Here is a 25,794-nt window from a genome sequence, read left to right as displayed (position 1 = left end):
ACCTTGTCCTTTTATGAGCTTGACCCACACTCCCTGCTCCTAACACACTTTATCCACAAATTTTCTATTTTCTTGCCTTGGTGTTTGCTCCCAAGCACAGTGAATTCATTGATTTACTGCTGCAAGACAAAGACAGAGCCACCAGTCATCACAAGGGAAGTATCCAAAAAGGTCCATCACCCTGGAGTACAGCATCACACATTTACTGCAAACAGAAACCTTGGATCACATTGATAAAACGAACAGTTTCACTCTTATTAGCTCAGACAGAGCTCAATGCCATCAAGCTGTGGCATGTAATGAGGTCCACTTCATTAAGCACCGGCCATCACAGTGCATCCTTCCCCATCAGCCTTCCCTGATTAACCTTCCTACTCAAGACAGGCACACTTGCTGGAAATAAGCAGGCCCATTAAATCTCCCTCATTTGAATACACATGTGATCTCGTGCCTTTTAGGATAGTTGAAACGACTAACAGATGTGTTTCCTGGACAGCATGGTCTTCCTGCTGTCTACCACCTCTCGGTGTGTCCTTCCCACCCTTTATATCGTGTCTCATTACTCCTAGAGAGAGAAAACTTTTCTCTGCATCTCCTCTAGTCTCTCAGCTGTCAAACATCATTCTTTCAACTCTCTATTTCTTCTTTTCCCCAAGACCCACACCTTTCCCTCCCCTGCAGTACTTGTTCAGAAAATGATGACCACTCATTGGCCCAAGAGGACCCCGGTGGCTGGCTGTGGCTCTGTGACACACTCTGATTTCCTGCAATCCTCATTCACAGAGCACTGATGGTACAAGGAGCCTCAGCACTGGGCCAAAACCATGTTTTGCACTGCACAAACAGGCCAAAGCATCAGTCCTGAGCCCCTGACAATGTACCCAGAGGGACACACATGCAATAAAGCAGTACCACACCATGCTTGGTACTACCTTTAGGACTCTGATAGCTTTACAAAGAGAGGAAGTTTTCATTGTTAGTAAACCAATTTAATTTATTTAGAAGCAGTCAATTATGTTTACTGGGCTATGAAAGAACAGGAAGCGTCTGGCATCCACAGAGATCCAGACTGATCTCTCTGTCTCTTCTTGACAAGCAGCCAGTTTTGAGACCTATCTCGCCAGGCATACTAACACCTCCACTTGCTTCCTACCCTGAGCTGCTGGGGAGACAGAACCTTGTCACATCCCAAGGGAGAAGGGGAAATTTCAGTCATGTGACTAGTATACAACTGACCAGGAACAAAGATGGAAGATAAAAGTTAGGAAAAATTGCATAGAGCAACCCAAACTGCTGTCCTTTCAGTGGTCCCATCGTCATGCTCACAACACTTCTGAAGCAAAAGTGCCCAGATAAGAGCAGAATCCCTGCACTGTAAATTTACACAAAGACAGATGAGATTAGAATCTGGCTATGCACTGTAAAGCTATCATAACCACAGAAATGAGAAGTGTATTATTAACTATCCCTTTTTACTATGTAGAACTAGAACAAAGTTATTTGAAGCATAAAAATTCTGGCAAAGGGTAGCCATATTTAATAAATCACTGAATCAATTATTCACTGTGAAAATCAATTACTTACTTTAAATGAGAATCTCATGAATAACCTCATGCCCTTTCATGCCATCTAAGAAAGTTATAAGGGAATTAGTCGGCAAAAATTGCCGCACTTATCTTTTATGTGCATTAAAAAGACCACACAAATACAGGGAATTTCTGCCAACAGAATAGTCCAGAACCCTTTTAAGAGAGTCAGGGTATTGCTGTGGATTTACACTGCAGACAAAAGCAGAGTATGACCCATTGGGGTACCACCTATGATCAGTTATCTGGGCGCAATTCAGAAGCAATCCCAGTGAGTCCACGCCATTTCACAAATGAGAAATCAGAATATGACCAGCCAACTCTATACAAACGCTTCAACAACGTGACCTACATTAAGTACATACTTAAAGGAACCAAAAGTGTATCTTCACAGGTCAGGAAATATTGCCATGAATCTCTCCATGGAGACACTATTAAGTGAATATTGCACGGCCTTGCAGCAGCTCCCCCCACTCCTGCTTTTTAAGGTTTGCTGATCCGTGACTGTTTTCAGAAAAAGCTGGAAGTCCCGGCGCAGTCTGCTTCCTCCCACCTACCAAACTCCAGGAGCCCAACAGTGCAAAGTACTTACTGAGCTGTAGAGATATCCCTCAGCGTTCATGGCAACGTACAGACCTGCCTTCACCCCTTGGATTGCCACCACACGAAGACCCACAGGAATTAGATTGAAAAGGGCTGCGGAAGGAAAAGAAAAGCAAATGTTATGGACACGTCCCCCTACGTGGTCACTGCTGCTTTTGCCCCAGGGCCAGCCCACCCCACTCCTGCCTCTTCACAAAAGTGACTGCACCAGGATCAAGCATCCTGCTTCCAGCTACAGGGAACGACTGCAGCCATGGAGCTGATGGTGAAAGGAAATTTTTAAAAGTACTGAGTTTGGCTGCCTCCCAAATGCCTTAACACACCCATCAGTCTGTCTGATCACTGCCTTTGCAACGCCAAGGGCTCATCTGTGCTCCCAAGCAAGAGCATCGTGATGGCTTCCTGAGGGCCAGCTGAGCCAGGACAACTGCACCTACACAGACTTTGCCTGTGGCAAATGCAACAACACAACTCAGTTTAGCTCCCCCTGAAACACATTTAAACCTAGTCACACTTTCCTGCATCTGCCATATGCTAAAAGAGTACACAGACAGCAACCATGGCCAGAAGAATGCAAATTAACTTGACTGTGTGTTTGCCCATGTGATCCTGGGCTGTCAAGGGAATGAAGAAACTCAAGAAGAGATAGTGCTTCACTCTGGGACATCAGCACTGCTCCCCATTCAGGACCAGCACTGGAGAGGACAGAAGAGGACAAGATCTTTCATTATTCCATTTTACTGCAGTCTTATTGATTAAAGCATTGCAACCACTTCCTCTCAGTTAATTACTTTATTGCTTGATTCCCACCCAGCAGACCCTGTATCTCATTGAAAGACTCTTCCCATGAGTATATACATTAATGTACTGTCAGGCTTTTGCTACATTTCTAACAGCATGGGCTCAAAGAGGAGACTATTATCAGCACTGATAGACTGAGCACTGAAGCATTAGCATGGCTTTGTTTCCACTGAGCTTTATAGGACAAGAGTATTTAGATGTTGCAGGATCCCTTGTGCTTCAGCTTACAAAGAGCTAATTAGAACTCATCCCAGGAAGCTGAAGATAGGGAAAGATGGGCACAGGGTCAAGCAGAAATATAAGCACAAACAGTGGAAATACTTCACTCAAGGTCTCTTCCTACACAACAGCCCTGAAACAAAAGTATGCAATGCCACTTTGCTCAGGACATCTATCAGGTGTCTTGGCTGTGCTGGTTTCAGGGTTGCCTCCAAAAGAGGATCCATAAATTCCAGCACACATGAATATAATTTTTTCTTCACTTAATTCCCAAGGAAGACTGGATGACTCCTCTCAATGAGCTGCCTAAAATGGGGACACCTCAAGTGCAGTGAAAAAACCCCTCATCTCAGCCTCTTCGTGTGCTTTTATGCACCATATTCCATAAAAGATCAAAGATTGTGCTGAAGTCTTACCAAATCCAGTGCCTGTTTGTGTGGTTTTGGGGGAGAATGTCAATAGATCTGTATAGAAAATGCAGTCCAGGCTGAGTATTGGTCTGTGAATAACTGGAGTCAAGGACAGTGCTACTCTGGTAGTGTCCCTAGACTAGACAAACACATCCCAGAGTAACTACTCAGCACTAAAAGTGTTGCCTATCCCTTTCTCCCTACCATGAAGGTCTAAAACCTTCTGCAATTAACAAGTCTATAAGCAATTCCCCTTCCCTATTTTTTCCTCCTACTGAAAAATGGAGCATATTACTGCTAATAATGAAACAAAATGGGCATCATCATTCATTTCCTACAGCCAATTTGTCTTGCATAGGAAACTTGTGACAGACCATTCAAAGCATTCATTAGGCAGCAAGGTGATAACACCAGAATTAGTGGTTGAGAAGTTCCACTTCAAAGCACCCACGTGTTTCCAAATCTCCTTCCACTTCTACATGCTAAGGGAGCAAAGGAACAATCCTATTGTGCTGTGCTACAGCAGGAGGACCACGGCCAGTTCCCAAACTCCCTGGGACCCTGCTGCACCCACAATCATGGCAGAGCATCTCCTCCTCTAATGCAGGGGAGCAAGTGGGCAGGTAAGCATGAGGACACAACGCTGACAGAGGTAACTGGAAGCCAAAAGAAGTTTTAGGAAGCAAATACCTTTCTCTATTAAAAAAACAGTAGTTTGAGTCAATCAAGATTCTGTAAATTCCCTGAGCAATGTCTGCCCTCAAATCTAGAAATACCTTTGTAGAAGTTGATGCCTTTTACTATCATGCTTCCAAATAAATATTTCATATTTAGAACAGATTTAAAAGCTTATAAGCTTTAAAGTAAGGATGTAAAAATGGAGGGAAACCCCTCAATCAACCTCAAAAGCAAGTCGTCTCATTTTTTGTCTCAAAAAATAAATCTGATTCATTTGAAACAGCAGATTTGAAAACGGGAAAGAGGACTAGCTGTGGTAGAACAGAACTGCACACTGGGTGTGTTGATGTGAGAAAGAGAAAATTTTAAAAATGCTTTTAAAACTGTTTCTCTACTGCAAATGGCACATATTCTGTGCCATCTGCAGCTTCATGGAAGGAACATGCTCTTTTATTTCATGGGCAAAAGGGAAAAAACTTGAAGATGTTGAATATTTGTGCCCCTTTTCTTTCATTACATCTTACCATCTTCAACCAGTGGTATTTACACCTGACCCTACTACTTCTAGCACACTCCAGTCCTAAATGCATGAGTATATTGTCACAGTTATGTTATGGTAATTTATCAGCTAAATTCTGAATGCATGTTTTGCTATGGGTTTATCTACAGAAATGGAAGAGTGAGGCAAGACCTGCCATATACAAGATGTGCACCTTATGCTCAGCTTTAAACAGCAGCAAGTCAGAGGAGCTAAAGTAATTTATAACAGGTGATTTGTTCTTGAGCAAGACGCTTGTGCTGCGCGTGAATAACAAAGAACTGATGGAGGATGCAATAGGCCAGAGCAGCCTCAGTGCACGAGGTAGTGAGGATTCAGATCCTGAGGGGAGTCAGGAAGGCTGCTGAGATGATCACGAGGCTCTGGTGCAACACATAATGAAAGAAGAAGCAGAGGGAACTGCATTCACTTAACTCAAAGAAGGCAAAGATTCTTCTCAGAGGAACACAGTGAAAGGAAAAGAGGCACTAAATAAAAACCTCAAATAGAAATGAGGACTGGATATGAAAAAAATTCTCTACAAGGAAAATAGTGCAGCACTGGAACCCGAGAGGTTATGAGAAGTCATGGAATAGCTTATTCCTAGAAATGTTTGAAAGAACTCAACAAGGGTCTGTACAGCTGAAGATAACCCAAGTGGGATGCTGGAAGGCAAGCCTCTTTAATCTTTTGGTGTTTCTGGCTGGAAAGCCCCAAAAAATATCCTAGATATGCTGGGCTGTTTCCACCTGGTCAGTCCAGTTCACCTATCCTTTCTGTACTGTCCATTTGCCAAAGGTTCTCAGATGTTCAGCAGGAGTATGTGGGCAGACAAGGAAGTCCACTTGCTCTTATGAAGGAGCATTACCCTGCTCAGCCCAGGGGAGAGCAGTGACAATGCAAGCACGGAGAGCAGCAACGAGCCCTGAAAGGCCATGTGAGATCGCTGAAGCTGGAAGGAAAAGATACTGCCCCAAGCTGGGGTTCATACATCACAGGAGGAACACAAACAGGGGCCATACACCATGAAAATGCACTCCAGTGGGAAAACAACTCTCCACATATGCCAATGGCAGCAGCCAGGGAATGTGCCCCCTTGCTTACACTGAGATGGCACGTCTCTGAGATGGCATGGCAGAAGGAACAGATGTCCCAAGTGCTGGCTCCTGGGAAGCTGGCTGGATGCCCATTCAAATGCCATTAGAATTTGGCTTCTGGGTTTTTTTTTTTCTTTAAGTGAGAGGAGGTGAAAAATAAATGCCATCAGCTTCCAGAACATACATAAAATGGGCAACAGATAATTAATTTTTAAATTGCTTAAATATTAGCAGTTCCTCTAGTATAAATAACTGGGTTTTTATTAGAACTTTTAATTCCATCAGATGTATCTGAGGGACATGGCGTGTCTCATTTTAAACATTCATTTTGTCAGAGTAAACCAACCTAATGTATTCCATGAAAATTATGCATCCTTTCACAATGCTAATTTGAATAATCAGTGTGGGGATACAGAACACAAAGCAATGTATGGAACACAGTGTTCACCAGCTGTTTAACTGTGCTAAGATGACTTCTGCATGGAGAATAGATGGTCATCTAGGGTGGGAAGGATCCTCTTGTGGCCCTCTAGAGTGCCCTTCTCTGCCATGGATGCAAGTTAACCAACTGCTCTTGAGGGATGGGAAAATATTATCTGTCTTTGATGAGCTTTGCTCTTGCACACACTTCTGGCTGGCTGGACAGAAATCTTCTGCAGAAGCACTTCAAAACAGAAAAATGCAGTGAAGCAAATCTGTAAGCTGTTCACTTAGACAAGTAACTTTTGACTTTCTTCTGGTCAAAATTTGAGGGTTTTTTTGAGGAAGAGAAAAAAGGAAATCAGCTTTATTTTGGCACTTCCAAAGTACAAAATGTGATTTCAGTTTTGAAGCTGTAACTGGAAGCTTTATATTTTCTACAATGTTCAGTCACACTGAAGATTTATTGATAAGACCATGTGGTAAAAAGCTATGTAAAATTGAATAAAGCACAGTCCTAATTTCATTTTCAGGAGCCAAATATTATCATGTTGGATTCTTTCCCTCTTTTGAGATCCCCTGAGATCAGAAGATGGGGAATTCTTTGGCTTCGATCTTCTCTCAAAAACTTGCCTAAACTTTCCAGCATAGTCCCTGACTTTGAGCCAGTGGCTTGGCACACTTCAGTAAGATGCCTCCTGTCCCACCAAGCTGCCGAGGCAGGGCTGCCATCTCACCAGATAAATTTACACTCTAGAACTGTACTTCAGCCCATCTATTTCCAGTTAAGAACACTGGGTGGAAGCAGCTCTCAAGTACTCAGCACCTGGCCAAACTCCTCTCGGACATTTCTGGGGGGATAAATCACAGCTCTTTGGGCAATAGGGGCCCAACCTCAGCCACAGGAACTCAGGAGGCTCCCCTGCCACCACTGGGAGTGCAGCAGCTTCCCTCATCTCCCCTGTCACTCTGAAATATTGCAGAACTGCTCTTACATTTCTCTGCTGTTTACCTAAATTCATCCCTGCTCCCATTTAAGCCCATTACTTTGTTGTTCAGTCCTCCATGACAGATGAGGGCAATGAATCCCTGTCATCTCCAGCATATCTTCCCATATTTTTGACAAATAGGCCTCCGATGGGATTTTCTGCAGTTTAAGAACAACCCAGGTCTTCTTCCTTTAAGAAAAAGCAGCTAATACAGCCCACTGAACTCACCCCACGTGTTGGTCTGAGAGTATCTCAAGGCCAGACTCTTTTGAAGGAGACCTCCTGAGTCTCTGAGCATAGAAGTGTGTGTGAATCTGTCCACAGATTCTCCTGCTCCACATATAAATCACAAATTGTCTTACAGCAATTTGCAGTATTTAATTTGTTCAATATGAGTGTATGAAAAAGGACTAACACCTGACATTTGCATTTGATACAGGCCACATTTCTGGTGTATGCAGCCTCTTGAGTCATTCCACAAGGGCTTTGTCAGCCACCTGCAATTTCAGTCACCATCTTCCCACAGCTCCTCTCTACTGCATGGACCCCCAGCCCTGAGCTGCCTGCAGCAAGGCAGCCCCAGAACACAGCATGTTCCTGCTATAGCACCCTGCAGCTTCCTGGGGATGGGGTACACACCAGGGATGTGGGGCTGCAGCCACCCTGCACCCCTGTCCAAGTGCACCTTCACAGGACAATGTCAGTGCTGCAGAAAATATTCTACACCCTTTTAAACCTTTTGAAGAGCTTCGGCATTGACAAAATAACTTCCTCTTCAAAAGGAATATTGGCTACTGCTTTGCATGCATTTAAAGCAGTATGGCTCCTGCACATGGCCATAGCTTTTAAACTGTGTAGCTCTGCTGCCCTTTGTTGTCCAGCACAAACCCAATCCTTTTGAAAAGGGTTTTGGAAGATGACCTCCTTTGACAAGGTCATTTGATATCCTCAGCCCTCACACCAGCCTCAAAGCATGAGACTTCAGTGAACAGCTGCTTTTCTCCAGCCTAGAAATTCCTGATGCTTGCTGAATTTTTGAGGCTAAAATAGTGAAAACGTTTTTCTCCTCTTCTCCTTGGAGAGAGAATTCCCCGTATCCTTTACCCACGTGGCATGTGTATAAATATAATCTCCTTTCTCTTCTGGCAGCAATTCAAATCATGGGTTTTATTCTCCACCCCACCCAGATGGCAGTTACAGAATCGGGGCAGGAGGGAAGAAGATCGGAGAGGAAACATATGAAATTATACTGGCAAGATTTAAAGGGGACGGATAGATAGGAAAAAATATGCAGAAAACAGCTGTCTTCCTCCTAATTTGGTCTTTTCAAAAATGAAGTTGCACAAGTGAGACCCACTAGGTGATGCATTTGATTGTAATTGGGTTGCAAAACAGGCTAATTTTTCTTACTGTAGTCACTGTTTTCGTCCTTGGTCCCATCAATTGTACCATCTGGGTGCATCTGCAGGAAGTATTCCTGCTGGCTGAATAACCTTGTCACAATTCCTTTCAGCTGGGGTTCTGCAAAATAAAAATAATAATTATTACCAGATATACTGAGTAGCACAAGACCCAATTTGCTTGTCCCCCCTTAAGCCCTGAGTAAATGTAGAAGTGCTTGGCAGGTAAGACTGCTTTCAGTGATTCCTTTCAAGCAAGGCTGCAAAATATTCACATATAATACACAGGCAAATACAGTTGAGATCAGATGAGCAGGTAAAATGAAATGCATACTTGGTGCAGTAGAAACAAATTATGGATTATCAATTCTCTGAAAGTAACCTACCAAATGGAAGTATTTAGACAGTTGATGTATTTAGAATATGCCACTTGTTCAGAAGAGTATTTGCTATTTGCTAGCACTGTTGCAAAGAATGTGCCCATTGCTTCTTATTCTGCTTGTGAAACCAACCACCCTGCTTTTTGTATGGTTGAGTCACTATCATGCAGTGCCAGTTTTATGCCAATGAAAAGCTACTTAAATCACTGGTATTACGGTGGTGTAAACCCAGAGCAACTGAGTGCTGAATCAGGGCTGCATGTGAGTGCAACTCTGTGGGACTTGGGGAGAAAAACTTGGAAAGAGACAGATGCAAGACATTTCCAAAACTGACCTCTGAAGCATTTATGGGCACCTCAGACCACCTCTGTTTTAAAATCCTGCATGTTTTCCCCCTCCTAAAACATGTGCCACACATTCTGGCAGATTAGAATCTTTGTCTCCAACAGGGACCTTTCCCAGCCCCCGTGTATCACGAGCCAGCCATGCCCTGGCTGGCTCTTCCCTATTGCCTCTACAGCATTTTATACCTTCCTGCTGAAAGGTAAAAGGAAAACATGAACAAAAGCAAAACCAGCTTGAACTTCATATGACAGAGGTGTGCAGCTTTACCACCTGTCTCCTTGATACCCTACCAATCAAAAACAAACTAAGTGGTCAAAAACAAATTCAATTGTAATCACACAAGTTTAAAAATTTGTCACAGGCATTGCTGCTGGAACACAAGTGAGCTGACTGCGTGTGAGCAGACACACTCGCTGCATGGAGGAGATCCTCCTTGTGTGACAGGACTTTGTGGTTTTATGTGACCACCCTCCAAAAGTAAATAAATAAGACCCAATTATTGCTGGCTCAATGGACAGGAAAGAATCCAGTGTAGCATACCAAAATCTCGTCAGGCTCCTGCCTTTCATGCCTCTGGTGAGGCTGTTTAATAAGCCATGGTTGTTACATAACCGTGGTCACGTTGTGTGTTGATGTTCCCATCCGGAGCCTCGCTCCCGCTGCATCCCTGCACGACTCCCCTTTGGGGAACCCTCACCCTGCTCTCCTGCACTGGCAGCAGCAGCAGCAGGCATCTCAGATGAAGACAGGCTGCAGGTGCAAAGGATTTCAGTTTCAGCAATCCCTGCCTTAGCCAGGGGAGAGTCAGGTACTGTCTCACAGCCACAAAAGCCACTGAATAAATCAGATCAGATGGTCTCTGTGCTGCCTTAAAAAAGAAGTGACTTCAGCGCAGTGAGTGCTGTGGGCTGCAGTCAGGCTTTCTCCCAGCAACTCTCAATGCTGGGACAGTAAATAAGTACAATTGTACTGGTCATCTACTAAGAGCTAGTGTTGGTAAAGCCAACATATGTCAAAATGACACCTAGCAAAACACTTAGCTCATTCTTCTTACCTAAATGAATTACCTATTTTGTTGAATGTAGAAGCTTGATTTAACTTGCTTTTTGTGAGAAAAGCACATCAAAGCCAGAGGAAATGAAAAGCTGCATTCTCAGGCACAGATGCCTGCACCAACCTCCTCAAGTCTGTCCTCTTCCTCCCTTTTATCTAATACCACAATAGTAAAGGCACTAATAGGCACTCTTTGATATGAGACACCTACATTTGAGTCCCTGAATGAATCTTAGCCTTAATTTTACTCACTGGTTAAATTTTAATGTGGAAGTACTTTGCATGTAATGGAAGAGCTCCCAGAAGGAGAGAGTTAGAAGATGCTCCTGCAATCTGAGGTTTTCTGTGTGCTGGAGGAGTGGGGAGGTCTTGTCTTAAAGCTCCCTGAAGAGGAGCAGGGAGAGAAAACAACCCTGACCTTATCTCTTTTGGAAGATGGCTTAGCTACAGGACAGAATTAGAACAGCACCTTTTCCTCCTTCTTAGGGATGCAAACTATATTTCAACCATGGAAATAGTTTTGGAACAGGAAAATCTCTTCCACTTCTACTAAATAGCCTACCATGTAAAACACTGACCAAATCTGCTTGTTATTAATAACTTATGACATTTTCAGAGTTTATCAGAATAGCACCCAAGATCCCCTGATGCTTCCTTGCATCCTTTCTATAGATGCAAACACTTGCACCAGAAAGCTGTATCACCACAGCAAATACAGGGTAAACCCTTCCAGGTTCTTTTCTCTTACTGACCTGACAGACACCTGGTCAGCTTTAACAACTTACCTCTTCATAATGCCAGCCGTTTCTGAGTCATTGCCTACCCAGGGACAAGGTGGAGGGGAAATCTTGTGTTACATGACCTGGTTTTGCTGAACTTTGAGGCTCGCACCCAAACTCAAAAGTAAATCTCGAAGGGAGTGAAGCAGAGAGTTCTCAGCCATACACAAAACCACATTCCTCCTGGCCTAAACACAGTCTGAAAGCAGCAGAGCTCCCGTCTCTCCTCACTGCACAGATGCTCTTCTGCAGGAACATCCCGACCCACACTCATTTAGGATGCCTCTTCCAGACACCGAAGGATCACAGAGAGCCTTTTGGAGACACACACTTCTCTCCTTCCCTAGTTTCTTCATTTCTTTGGGTCTCTTTCTACAGCAGAGAAGGTGCACTTTCTGGTACCTTTACCTACCTGAACTGAACAGAGAAGCAGTGCAGGGAGGTGCACAGCCAGCACCGAGTTCTCTCCTCAAACACAAGATGGGCTGGGGAGTCGCCTGAGCAATGGCTGATTTGTCTCACACTGTACAACCATCTCTCTTTGCGTCCCCAAACCCCCACAGGCTGGCCAGGCCAGGTCCAAAGGGTCCCAAAACCACCAGTATCTCTCCAGTGGCTGCAAAGGAAGCAGCTCAAACACAAACAGGGGCACAGGTGACAACAGCTGCTGGAGTAGCTGCTTCCCACCAGGGAACCTCTTGTCTTATGTCTGGGCATAAAGGGAGGCACTGGGATTTGCCATTCATACAGTAAGCAGTGTGGCTGGAGGCCTACAGACAAAATTTTAGGAAAGACAACTTTTAACAAGGAGCAAGGATTTACCCATCTTCCCCTCCCAGTATGGAACTATTACCAGAAGAGAAAACTGTATAATCACAGGATGGGAATTTTGCTGCCTGCCCAGGGGTAAAATGCTGCATGTGACTTTTAAGAGACCTACTTTTGTCATATCATGTATTTTAACATCACTTCTTTCCATCTACAGAGCAATTCTATCAATCTTCCAGCACTGCTAACCCTTATGCTGCAGCATTTGTGCTGAAAGTTTATGGGGAAAAAACCCTCAAAACCAGTAAGTCTCCTTGTCAATTAAGGATGCTGAGACACCCTGGTAAGTCAGAACAGAAAGGCAATGAAATAGACTGAGAACTTTCCAGGTTTGCAATAAAAAGAGAACCACCCTTTCCAGCAGATATTATTGACAGTGCTTATTGGAGTACCAGGTGGGAAAAATACAATAAAACCCCACAACCTCTATACTTTCGTCTGTATTTCCCTCAATGATACTGCTTCAGGCTATTTTCAATAAGAAGAAGAATCAAACTGTAAAATAAAGGGAAAAAATGCAGCACAGATAAGCAAAAATTCTGCTATGAGCATTTTTTTCTATAATTCTTAGAATTTATCACAAAACAAACTTAAACCTACTCTCTAACCTCAGCCTTGTAAAGCAGATGGGACTCAAATCCTCTTGCTTTTAAAGGTGCAATACTGCATAGCACACTTGGGATAAACCTATTCCTCCCCCTCAGGCTCCTCCATGTGCACTTCCCTTCTGCTATAGAAGCAGCTTTCCCTGCAGAAATGGAATGGAACAAACATGGACAAGACTTCAGCACCAACTTAGTGTCTCCCTAAACACTAAGTCAAACACTTCAGAATGGATTTAAGAAAGATGTTCTTGCCGCCTGAATCCCAAACTACTGACTGAACAGAAGAGATTTCCATGCAGCTTCTACTCCCAGTACAAGACCCCATGCTACCAGGTTTCCCTAGCAATATGCAAACAGGTATTTTTATCCCCACTTTATGAGCAATACTACCATACTTCAGGATGTTTACTTTAAAGATCTTATTCTAGCTGCTCATACACAGCTGTCGAGGGCTGGGAAGTACTGGAGAAAACTCAGTGGGCTCTCTTTATGCAGATGCAGTAAGCTCAGTTCCTTCCAATGTGGCAGTTCTGGAGGATGCAAGGGAAGATCATGCTTAGGAAGCACCACAATGGGAACACCAGAGTGCAGAACAGAACAATAACACAGAGCAGAAGCTCAGCTGTAACTCTCCTCGTGTGCAGCATCTGTCAGACCGAGCACTCTACCGTCAGTGAAGACACAGTTGTCACCTAATGACCCTTCTTAGAGCAGTTATCCACTGAAACCTCACTGAACATCCCCTGAAAGGCATCTTGCTTGGTTACCCTTTCTACAGGCCAAACTCACCACTTTTGGCTGCTGTGCTTTTAACTTTCTGAGCCCTCTGGCACAGCTGAGGCTAACTAAATCATGATCTGACTGCTAATCTTCCTGTCTCTACTTAAATGGTAATGTGATGCTGCCATTATTCACTTCTGCTGTACTGCTGCTGAGCCTTAAAGTCATCTCAGTTCACCATGAGCTGCTGTGCTTCCTGCCTTATTATACAGCTACACACTGATCTTCATCCTCCTGGGGTTTGCCAAGGACATGATAGTTGCAGGGTGCTCACATGCACTTTGATCTCCAGGGGCATGCTCACTGAAGGCCAGAGGATCATGGCTAAATCAGCTACTCTGCAGAGTCATGTCCCTCACCCTCAAGCTGCAGGCATTGCTGAAGATATCTGCTGTGTGCTATGGGGGAAAGAGCAGGAGCACTGACAAAAACATTACTCTCTAATGACCTTTTCATTTAGCTCTCCTATTTAAGGTGAACAAGGAACTCACCCCTTAAATGGAAAATGGAGAACACAGAAGTATAATAACACCCCTTAATGCAGAGAGAAGCTACAAGATTATGCATCAGTGCAGCATTTAGCAAAGCCCCACTGAAGGCACCAACTCCTGCTTATTTCCATCAGCAAAGAAGCAGCGCTAAACCCCTGGGGGAGGACCCCTACTCTCTTATCTTCACTGTAGGGTAGCTCAATGTGCTCCAAACCCTGCTCTGAAGCAGCAAAGAACACGGCGCAACACTGAGTTCCAGCTGCAGCTCCACTATGGAAGGCACTCTGATATGGTCTCCTTTCTTTCAACTTCCAGAATGCCCCTTATTACAGCAACACAATGACCTGAGGCTGTAGCGAGCCAGCCCCCACTTTGCCTCGGGCTGGGAATTAAAAAAGGACTCAACACAACCATACTCACAGAAATTACCTCAATCTGAATTCTCCAAGTCAATGGCACAGAACTCGGAGGGGCCACTTTTCAATCAACTCTTTTTAAAAAAGATGAAGGGCTTAGTGACCTTTGAGGGATTTGAGCCACTGGCTCCAAGGATTCTTGCAATGCACAGCAATGCTCTTGGTTGGCAGGCAAGCCTCCACTTGAGGTTACTGGTGCAGAACTGCTTCTAAATCTACTTCAGAAGTTACTGTGCTGGGTGCCAGTGGCACTCAGTGTGGGTTACGGCATAAACTCTGAAGCTCGTGGGGTTACTGCTCTCTGCACAACGAGCTGTCAAACAACAGATGACTCTGCAAGCTCAGATGGGAGGCAGAGATTTTCTATCCAGCAACCTGCAATAAGGTACAATGAAGGCACCTACTGCAGAATTTCCACAGGGGACTTGCCCATTTGTTTGCTCTTTCACTGCAGCTCAGTGCCTCTGTCTGGTCTGAGCACAGCAAGGCTGTGAGAGATGCCAGCAGCAGGCTCCCAGAACAGTCCCTCTGGCACCTCCTAAGGACATCGGTCTGGTGAGGGAGAAAGCATCTCCAGCTCTCCTCTGAACCACCTCGGCACACTGCTGACTCCCTTCTGTGCCTGTGCAACAGTTTTGCTGAGGATGTGACTGCAAACACAGGAACTTTAATACATCTCAAGAGCATATTTCACCTAAATGTTCTTCAAACATTTGTTTATTGCAATTAAACATTTTAGCCTGGAATTTACACATTCCATTATTCTTATTTTCCTCCATTCAGGCTGCAGCTGTCATAATGGGAGGCTGATTTATGACTCACCTAACCAGCACTCAAATCCTTAGCACACCAAGCCCAGCGTGCAAGTCAGAGCATAAACTGCTCCTAATTTACTTAGATTAACTCCGCATTTTAAGTGCCACTGCAGAAACCGCAGTTCCCCTCCCCTAAAAAAGGATGGGTTCCAAAATACTCGATAAGCCAAATTTTGCAACCACAAATTTTGTAGATAGAGAAGGGCACCAAAATCCCTCCTTCAGAAGTACAGTATTAATAAAGGCTTGTAATACATCGGCATGAGAATCAGCAAGCTCCATGCAGATTACTATGGTGACAGGCACAGAACTCGGGGATGAAAAGCTGAGGGAGATAAATGTTGGGGTTGCTTTCCCAGCCAGGAGCTGCCAAATTCTCCAGGGTGTTTGGAGTTAAGATGAAGTAATTTGACTGTCTCAAATTAAATGCATCACTAATAAGTTTAGTATAAACATAAAGACATAAGTTTAATAGCTCAACTCACTACAATGATTCACTGAATCCACCCAAACTGGGAAGCTCAGGAATAACATCACTTGCAGCTGTGAAAGGAGCTACTGCCCTTGAGGACCCAGAGTGTTTCCCTCTGGCCAAACACCCTGACCAACTCTGCCACACAGAGACTGTGGCTGTGTCTTCAGCAGATGCTGCACATGGCTGGCTGTGGCTGCAGCTGCAGTGAGTCACGCACAGAGCAGGTCGGAGCATCGTGAGCCACACGCGGGATCCTGGAGGACACTCCAACTGTGTTATGCAGGTGCGGAGGTGGGAAATCCTGCTGCAAAGTGCTGAGCGTTTGCAGCTCCCTCAGGAGTCACTCAGTGCACAGGCAGAGGCAAGACATTTATTTCCCAGTGTCACAGTATTTTCTAATTTCTGTCACTAAACTCAGCAAAATTGTTTGGAGCTGAAGGACATGTATTCCTTGAGGAAGCCTACAAGCAGGTGGCCAGGATGGCCTGGGCAATGCTGCCTGTAGCATCTTGAGTAACAGGCAGGGAGAGGGCAAAAGAACTGCAGAGCCAAGGGAAATGAGCAACACAGGGGAGCATTTGTGTTTATCTGGATGTCTCCTCAGGCTACCTGCACATAGGTACAGACACGGTGGGTAACAACAGCTGCCCAAACATTAGGGAGCTCTGTAGCAAAGCCCCACCTTGCAAAGCTGCCATGAACCCCTTTAGCTTAGATGCAGCCATCTGGCTTAACACACTGGCACATCACTGAGCCTGTGAGTAGGATGAAAGAGATGGAAACAAACTTACTGACATCAAGATTTGCTTACGAGGTGCATGGTTTTGGGGGCATCAAATAGTCAATCCCAGCTCCTTTCCCGATGATGCAGAACAAAGGCCATAGGCAGCTTCAGTTTAACATGATTACAGGGACAGTGTCACCCTCCAATTACAAAGCATTCATTTGGAGAAGAAGATGGCTCTGGGACAACAGGGCTGCATGGTTCACTCATGCATTTACTCATCTCAAGTGTGAATCTCCACCCAGGGCTAATAACTACAGAGAAACAACTGATGTTTCCAGGATGCATTACATGTAATAACATGCTGTGCTTGCAGGGATGGCCTCTCTGTTTGAAGGACATGCTTCCAAAAATGACATTTCCCTAACTCAAAGGGATGATGTGCTCAAGCCGATGACAGCACCATCAGTGCAATTGCCTCCTGTCACTGTCACTGAGTCACTAGAGCAGAATGGCACCTTGTAGGCAAAAAGAGCATCCAGAGAAGTGATTTCCTTTCCTGTGCTGGCGCCTGCCAGGAGGAATAGTAATTATCTCTCCAGCATGGAGCACAGCTGCCTGCCTGCACCCCTCCACGATGCCTGCTTTGCTCTAACTAAGATGAGTCCCTCCAGGGAAGTCTTATTTCTCACTTGTAGAGTAGGTGGCAATGATGTTATTGCACATCCGTGGCATTTATGCAGGTCCTCCCATATCCAAGGAATCAGCTTTACAGGGATGTTAATACAAGTCTGAGGTAAGGGGCAGAGAAATTAGTCACATAAAGCACTGAAAACTAGGGGTGCCACATGGAATCACTGCTACATCTCTGTGGGTGGTCTTAGGACACCCGATGGATGTCAAAAAGTAAAGAAGTCACCCTGCAGCTCACCCACTCTCCAAGATCTGGATTCCATGTGACAGCCACCTAAGGTCAACGGCTCAAGGATAACAAGGTACAAAGTTGTGGATGAGTTTTCCCAGAAGGCAAACGCCAAACTAATGTACATAACACACGAGCTACCCACTCTGCACAAACACCAAGGACAAAACAGCCATCACAGCACTGCAGGGCCAAAGAGGAACCAAAAGATCATGGCAGGTGAAACAGTGGGACAAAAAGTGGATGAGAACTGATGACCCACCTGTCTCTAGGTATTTTGGCACAGAATTGCTGACTACCTCTGAGTACAACTGTCTAGCTGAATATTTTGCTGAAAAGTTCAGAGCTAGAGGAGATAAAGCTACATACAAACTCCATCTCAGTAACAGAAAAAAAAAGAGAGGCCTGAAAAGAGTGCAAGTTTTCATTTTTCTCTTGACACAACATTTTCTTTGCAAATGTAATAATAAAATGTTAACAGAGCCAGAGATTAAATCAAAAGTTTCATTTTAAGTACAATGAAATACTGCATTGAGTCGGAATCCCCTTCTCCCCAGAAACTTCTTTTATTTGACCAGAGAACTAAAAAAACCCAATTATTCATACAGTTCATGCCACATTTGTCTTTGCCTCCCCCAGGATGCAGTTTATGTTGCTTTGTTGATCCAGTGTGTTTAGCAGCAGACAAAATTTCAAAACATTTCTCTTTCAAGAGCAATTTTCTACACCTGTATTGACTCCAGTTCTGATGATAAAACCAAAGCCAGGCAGGAACAAAAGGCATACAGAAGAGATGTAGGGCTGTTCCAGAATTTATGCAGGGTAAGCTTTTTCAGGTAAAGGAATCAAAAAAATTAGAAATGTAATGCAAAATAAGTTGTAGCTACAGCTCCTAAGCTGTCATTTTCCAGCACAGTCAATGCCTTGGCTACTGAAGGTTAAAGCTTGCTCATAAGTATGGATAGCAGAGCATACAAAATGTATTATTTATTTTGAGGAACACCCTGCAATTATTCCTGACATATTGTGTAATTAGCCAAAATTACAGCATATTCACCGAGAGTGAAACAGAGGATGGCATAAATATTATGTGTGAGCCCACAACCACTGAGCACATTTCATCTGGGTGCAGACATGTCTCAGGAACCAACGTGGTTCTCCCTGGCCCCCTGGGCTGTGCCAGCTCCTGAGTCAACACCCACAAAGGGGAAACATGGGGAGTAAAATCCTGACTTTCCCCTTGCCAACAATGGGAGCTCAAGAGCTGCATGAGGACTTCGGTGGGAACACCCACACTGCAGAGCTCTCAGGATGACTGAGCCCAAAGCTCATACCAGAGAAGGAGGGGTACATTCCCACATATATTATGCTAAGAGAGGTGGAAAGGTGAGCTTGGAGGATGTCTGGAGAAGCAGCTTGCTTTGCTGCCTCGAGCTGACAGGAGGAGAAACTGAAAAGCAGCGATGCCATCTTTGCCATGCTTGCAGCACCTCTTGGCCTGCAGCTTCCCAGAGAGAAGGTTTCCTACAGAGCTACATGTCAGACCCATCCTAAGGACTTGTTTGATGGCTCAGAAATCCCAGGGAATGTTGTGGCAGTGCTCTGCCATGTGTACATTTAGAAAGATTCTGTTTTGTTTTCTTGACTCCAAAATGCAACATAAAACTTTGTCGCTGTTTATCAGATTTCTTCCTGGTTTCCTACAGAGATGTGGTTTGGACATTAGGACGTTCTACCCAGAATTTTCCCTGTGGGATGATGCAAAAAACAAGTTAAGAATATCCTTCTAAGGAATGCACATCTGGAATCAGTGTAGGACTGAAGCTGGACTACTCAACAGCGAGGGTCCCTTTCAGCCCCGCTGCTGGGTGACCATGACTTGGTGGCATTAGCACATTCTGTACCCCGAGTTTTGGACTGATTCCACGATAGAGTCCCCATCTCTCCTCACCTTGAAGTGCCCCATGGAAGGCACCTCATCACTAATAGTGCTCACACGAGCAGGGCAGACACCATTCCTGCTGTTCAGGCCTGCCACAATGCTGAGATTTATGTTATGCTCAGATGCTAAATCTCTTTCACATCCCCTATCAATCCAGCAGGACTGAAATACTGCAGAAACACTGAGAAGTCCCTCACACAAAGAAAACATACTATGGAAACAACCACATCAAACTTCCGCTCTGCTCTGAACACCTAGAAATAGTAAATTCATTAAAATAGAAAATGGACAGAACATACTATCAACAAACACTGAGGAAAAATTAATCACTTCAGATGCTATCAGTCTCGGGGAAGGTACCTGGTCCTACCAACACCATTTCACAGAAGTGCCCTGGATAATCACTGGATAACAACTCAGGGAAAAATTTGGATCCCAGTCATCCTGCAAGCTTTAAACAGCGCCAAGTGATAACATCCTCTTTTGCTACAGTATTTCTCAAGCAATCTCACAGCATTTTTCAATGGGATGAGCACGTGAAACTCCTTTATTTAACAGGTAATGAGCCTGTGATGTGGAAGAAATTAAAGCTTGAATCAGTTGGGTTGTATTACAAGAATATTTTTTGCTCACTGCACTAGTGCAGCTTAAGCATTTCTGTAGCAGTCTGGAAGCATTTTTGACTCAAAACGATGCTGTTACTAAATTTCAACAAATCTTATACAACACCCAAATGCATAATGAAAATGTGCTGCTTGTGCCATTCTGAAACATTATACTTCAAAGAGCAAGATCATGCTAAAAATGGCCAAAATTCCACCATATGACTTGAAGTTCTTTCCTTTTGCTTTGTGAAAATATACCTTTTTTAATCTGCATCATGGTTTTAATTTTCCATTAGAGCCAAAGGTTTCCTTCAAACTAATGAAAATGCTCCAGGTGTGAGAAAGCGATCATCCACTTCGTTCCATCTAAAGCTCTGTTTTAAATAGCGATGAGGTTTTATTGCTCATCTCTCAGCACAAACACCTCATTTCTGGTATCAAGCAGCCCTCAGGACTCCAGTGAGGCAGGCAGGTTCACCTGCCACCCAACTGCCATCTCAGAAGAGAGCTGAAATCAGTGAGCTCTCTCCCCAGGGATGCGTGTGCTGAAGATGACACAGTGCAGATGGAGTGAAAACAGAAAATCTGCCTCTCCAACAGGTTTCTGAACAAAGCTCCTTCCCCCCCCGGCTGCCCAGGAGAGCTCAGAATGCTCTAAAACTTCAGTCGGTGCTTGCTAACCATTCAAGAGCTGCTATGGGGCTGTAGCTCTAAAATCTTAGAATTTATTTAATGGAAAGTAGAATAGAAGAAGAAACGGGAAATAAAATAGAAGAAGAAATGTTTAGGGAAGCAAAGAGGGTAGGAGTGGCACAGAATAAAATTAAATGAAAGCCAAAAGAAACGTTTAGAAATGTTTCAGTACTGATGCTGTGTGCCTGCCAGCAGGCAGAGACCACAGTGATGAGCACCACACCTAACTGTAAAGGCCAGCAGGGAATTACTGGTTACACCACACACTCTGCCAGCCCTTTTAGCCCCAGTAACAGACAATCCCCGCCAGAGCAGGAAGCTGATCACCACAGAATGACCGCAGGGAGGGCTGCAGATCGATACCAGAGGCAGCCAGTGACTCACCCCGGCTCCAGTTACAGGAGCTGTGCCAGAACAGCACCAGCCATGGGGCAGGTGGCTGGTCCAAGCCCCTCACCTGCCAGCATCTGATCCCTGCACCTCCTGCAGCCCAGTGGCTCCCAAGACCCCAAGGAACTCTTCAGCAACCCAACCCTAAGCTGGGCGCTGGAAGCCAAAACCATCTGTCTTTTTGCTAATTTCTACTCCTTCTCAATGTTCTGGAAAATGTAGACTGGCTTTTTGCAGCCCGGCCTCATCTGCAGCAAACCCATCCACTTGACCTTTTGCAAACAGTTTTGCTTTGGGGGATGAATGAAATGTATTTATTTGGCAGCTGAGGAAACATGGGTGGCAACTGCTAAGCAAAGAAACTATCTGTGCAGCCAACAAGGGAGGAGACAGCCAACTATGCTATTCTAGATAAATATCAATTAAGTGAGCATGTTCTATTAACCCGAAGACCTCTCTTTTCTTCCTTCATTTCAATCCAAAATGCTTAAGTATCTCAAGAAAGGAACGTTTGAGGGGGATTTTATATTTATCATAACTGCAATCAGGTTTCAGCCAGAGAAGAGGCACAAGTAACAGAATTACATTGCCTCTCTGTGGTTATTTTGACAGTTCACAGCATGTAGCTGTCCACTGGATGTAACACCTGCCCTTAACAGAGCAGGCTGCTGTAGGGAAGGTGAGACAGGAGTGCACAGAGCACTTCACAGATGCTGCTGTGGGATGTGAGAGAAGCTCTGTGCTCTCCACCACTGCAGTGGCTGTACCTAGCCCTAGATCTTCACCCTCACGTACAGCCCCCTCCATGAGAGGCAACCAGCCATTTTCTGGCATCTTTCACTGAACTTGCACATTCCAAACAAGAACTATTGTGCTGAAAAGGTCCCAGGAAGAAAGACAGGGAACACAGGCAGGTGACGGCATACCTGCTCCTCTCCTTCTACCACAGCTGCCCACCTTCTGGCCAGTGAAGTGCCAGAGGTCACAGCTGAGGGTTCCTCTTCAGGAACAGCAGGGCCAGCCAAGCACCACTGGAAACTGAGTTTGTTTCTGTGCTTGGTAACACTGAAGGAGGAGGGGGCACTGATGCAAGCCAGACGGGATTGCACAAAATTCCACCTCCCACACAAAACTTCAGGTACAACAGGTGCACATGCTGCCAAGACAAGAGAGGAGCAGCTACTGCTACCTCCCCTCTTGCTATTGAGCACAAGAGCTCAACAGTCTTCCAAACTTAGAGCTCTGCCTGGAGCTGCAGAACGCCAAGCAGCATCTCCTCAGTGGGCACCCCAGCAGAGCAGAACAGAACAGTCACCTCCTCATGACAAACCCAAAGCTACAGAGCAGCTGCAGCAACACAGCTGCACAGACCCCTTCTGCGATGCTGCTGCTTCAGGCATTAACCTTCATCTCCCGGTGCCACCCACTCCACAGGGAAATGGCAGAGAGCAGAAATGCTTGGAGGTGCTGCATGGAGCCTCATCACACCAGCAACCAGCCACAGCTCCTCCCAGAAGACTGGAAAGGCTCAGGACTCAGGTCACCACCCTACCTCCAGGTTCAGGGCCTTGTCTCTCTGTCACCTTCAGCCAGGGCATTCTGGAATGAACACAGGACAGAAGAGGTGTTTGACAAGTGCCAGGTTGCATCCAGGTGCATTTTCTCAGCAGCCACATAAGCTCCATCAGAGTGTCTGAAAGCCTCATTTCAGTGCTAGGAACAAGCACAGTTACTTGTCTGAGCTGCAGCGTGGGGGCTGGAAAAGCCAAGTGAGTGGTCTGCCTGAACAGTGAATCCCACAGTCGTGTTCCACAGCTCTCAAGAAAGATGCCTTCTGCTTTACCATTTTAGAAATGTGTTGTAGCTGCTATTTTCAGAGGTACTGTTAAGAAGCTGTGGCCCTACAGCCCTGTGACCATGCTGCACCAACTCAGTCTCCGCACTTACTCCCTCAAAGCACAAAACCCCAGTTCCTGCAAGCTGGATGAGAGGCACCCATGAGTGGGTCCATGGCTCTCCTACAGCTTCTAATAGAGATGCAAAGTAAAACCAGCCTCTGGAAAGGCTGAGTTATTCCAGGATTCTGCTACATGTCAGAAGAGGGCAAAGATAAAATAGATGTAGTAGCTTACTCCATGCTCAAAAAGGATAATACATTAACATGAAGACTCTTGTGTTAGCTGGGGAATAGAGATGAACCATGTTAATTAAACAGGAGAACAGAGTACGAAGGTACTGCTCCCCAACAGACTGCAGCAAGTACAGCCCAGGCACGGAGGAGATGACTTCAGTACAGGTCATTTCTCAAGACATTTCCAAGATCAAGACACAACAATAATGTAGTCGTGGCAATGACACTATGACAGAACATATGGAAATGTATCTGTATTCAACGATTAGTCTTTATTTAAAAGTTAGTTCTTTGGAGCTGCTTTCTCTGACCTGTTCTTGTCTATGTTCTTGGTCACCTTCTGTCAAGCCATGGAGCTTGCAAATATGAAAGGGATGTCAATCTCTTACATGTTTTGCTTGATAAAATTCTTCCTTTGATTTTAATATCAAATCACAGTTTGGTTTCAACTGTGCAGAAGCAGAAAAATCTCAGAAGTAATATGCACATGACTGTTCAGAAGGATAGATCAAATGAGACAAATGAGGATGAAACAAACACCTACCTGGCCACTGTGGTTCATGGTAGTCCTTTTTGGGGAGGGGAAGGAAGGAAAGAAGATAAGCCCAACTGCATTTGCAATTGCTCCCCACCACAGTGAGACTTGTGATTATGTTTTTCTCTCAAACAGCCTCATCTGCTCCCATCGCAGCTCTGTCTCCTCACTGCCCAAGTCAAGCTGATGATTGTTTTGCTTAATATGTAATTTTTCTGTTAAAATATGAAGTATCTGGCCTACTGGAATTATTCTAAATTTGTACTGAATTCAGCAAAGGAAGTAAGGAAGAAAGAAAACCTTGTCTCCATTTTGGTATTTTTTTGGAACTCAAGCTTTTGGGTTTATATTTCAAAGGAACATTTCATTTAGAAGAATACCTGAAAGTTAAAGAAAAATACACATATTGGAATATTCTAAATTAAACTGCACTGTTACCCCCCCAAAAAAAAACTCCCCAACAGTTGTATCAGTCAACGATAAATTGATTTATAAGGATCTTTTATGGTGAAGGGAAATATTCACTCACAAACCACTTTTTGCCCTGACTCTCCCATTTGGCTGGTGACGGAGGAATCAATCATTTGTATTGATCTAATGGTGAGCCTCTGCTGGCTAACAATTTCCACTGCTCTCACAAGCACAGCTGCCCCTGAGGCCATGGGGACAGAAGATATCCATCCCTCTCAGAGCTTGGATAACTTCCACAGATTTTCTTGGCATCAACCATACTCAGTCCAGAACTAGTACGAAGCGGCTTACTGACTGACATGCTCGCCCATAAGCTGTGCTGAGAAGCAGGCTGGCAGCTCAGTTTTCCATGCTCTGGAGAAAGCCAGGAACCTGCAGCTCTTCCCCAGATTTTAGGCACTGAGAGCTCAGAGTCGCTATCTGACCCCCAGTAACGGAGCACAGCCACGCACCGTGACATCCACCACATCTGCAAGTCACGAATGCATGCGATACCACCCCCAGGGATCAGCTGGGTAAAAAGAAACCCATCAGCCGAGCTGCCATCAGCAGGAGGGAGCCTCTTCCTCCCTCCCGGTTATGTTGGCATTCATTAGCATGGGTGGTGCAGAAGGAGCTTACAGCACTGCCCTACCAAGGAGGACTCATGCCCTCAGGGCTGTACCCTTCCCCTTAGTGTTATCCAGGTTCATATCTGGCTGGAGACTTGGCATCATGCGCTTATCTCAGCTAGTACTTCTACGGGCTCTTGCTGTCCACGTGATGTCACATTTCCAGCCATTTCCATTCCTGTCAGCCACTTCTTAGAGAAAACAGCACCAAATTCTTCAGAGGAGCAGGCAGAAGAATGTGATGGACCCTCGTGGCTGGGCACACACCCAGACACGCATGGACACACAGAGAAGGGCTGGGATCCAGGTGGAATTCTCTCCTGCAGGGAGCAGCTATGCCCTGGGTAATGCAGCCAGCATTCGGACAGTAGCAACAAAGTGGACAAATTCCACAGGTTGGGCAGGTATTACAGCTGTTCTGAGATGCACCACTCCACAAAAGCAGGCAAGGTCTATGAGCTAAAAAGGTGGTTTTTACCCTGAGCTTCAATCATCATTTTCACCCTGAACGAAATCAGAAAGGACTTTAGGATTTAAGTCGGGGAATTTAACAGCTTGCAGATGACAGACTTCTCAAATGCTTTAAATGAATCTCCGAATGAACAAAGTCCTTCTATGTCCTTCAACTAAAGTTGCCCTTATATTTTACTTATACTGCTGCAAAAATATCTACATCCATATATTTTAAGTTCCAAATCTCTATTTATTATTCAAAATGAGAAATACAGCAAATGGAAAACATGGTTTAAGTTACTGCTTTTTTCCTATGTGCAAGCAATTTCCTTCACTTTGGAAGAAGCCTTTATATATCCTTAAGGAAAAGCATCTTTCCCTAGAAGAGCACAAAATATGTACCAGACAGGGGAAAAAAGGAATTTAAAAAATGTAATTTTTTTTCCCCTGGGGTGAAAAACCTGTTTGAAAATGAGTTCTGCATTCTGAGCTGGTAACTCACCTATAAAAGCAACATCTGAGGGGACTGAGACAATACTACACAGTGCCTGGCATCGCCTGACCCAAAGCTGCCTCAATTCAAACATGATTATCCCAAGTAATAACACC

The 25,794-nt window shown here is 44.7% G+C and overlaps 1 protein-coding gene across 3 annotated transcripts in view; it reads right to left on the bottom strand.

Moving 5' to 3' along the window:
- The window catches only part of FGF12 (fibroblast growth factor 12), a 219,791-nt gene that overhangs the window by 67,599 nt on the left and 126,398 nt on the right, over window positions 1-25,794 (bottom strand). For all 3 annotated transcript variants that reach the window (XM_038145295.1, XM_038145296.1, XM_038145294.1), the window contains 2 exons: window positions 8,752-8,862; window positions 2,179-2,282 (listed from right to left, as the gene is read on the bottom strand). In XM_038145295.1, the coding sequence (XP_038001223.1) occupies window positions 2,179-2,282; window positions 8,752-8,862 (215 nt within the window). The remainder of the gene's footprint in view (window positions 1-2,178; window positions 2,283-8,751; window positions 8,863-25,794) is intronic.

This window comes from Motacilla alba, chromosome 9 (assembly GCF_015832195.1).
Source record: "Motacilla alba alba isolate MOTALB_02 chromosome 9, Motacilla_alba_V1.0_pri, whole genome shotgun sequence".
NCBI classification, from domain to species: Eukaryota; Metazoa; Chordata; class Aves; order Passeriformes; family Motacillidae; genus Motacilla; species Motacilla alba.
The sequence above is the reverse complement of the archived record's forward strand: the minus strand, read 5'-3'. Positions and strand labels throughout refer to the sequence as shown.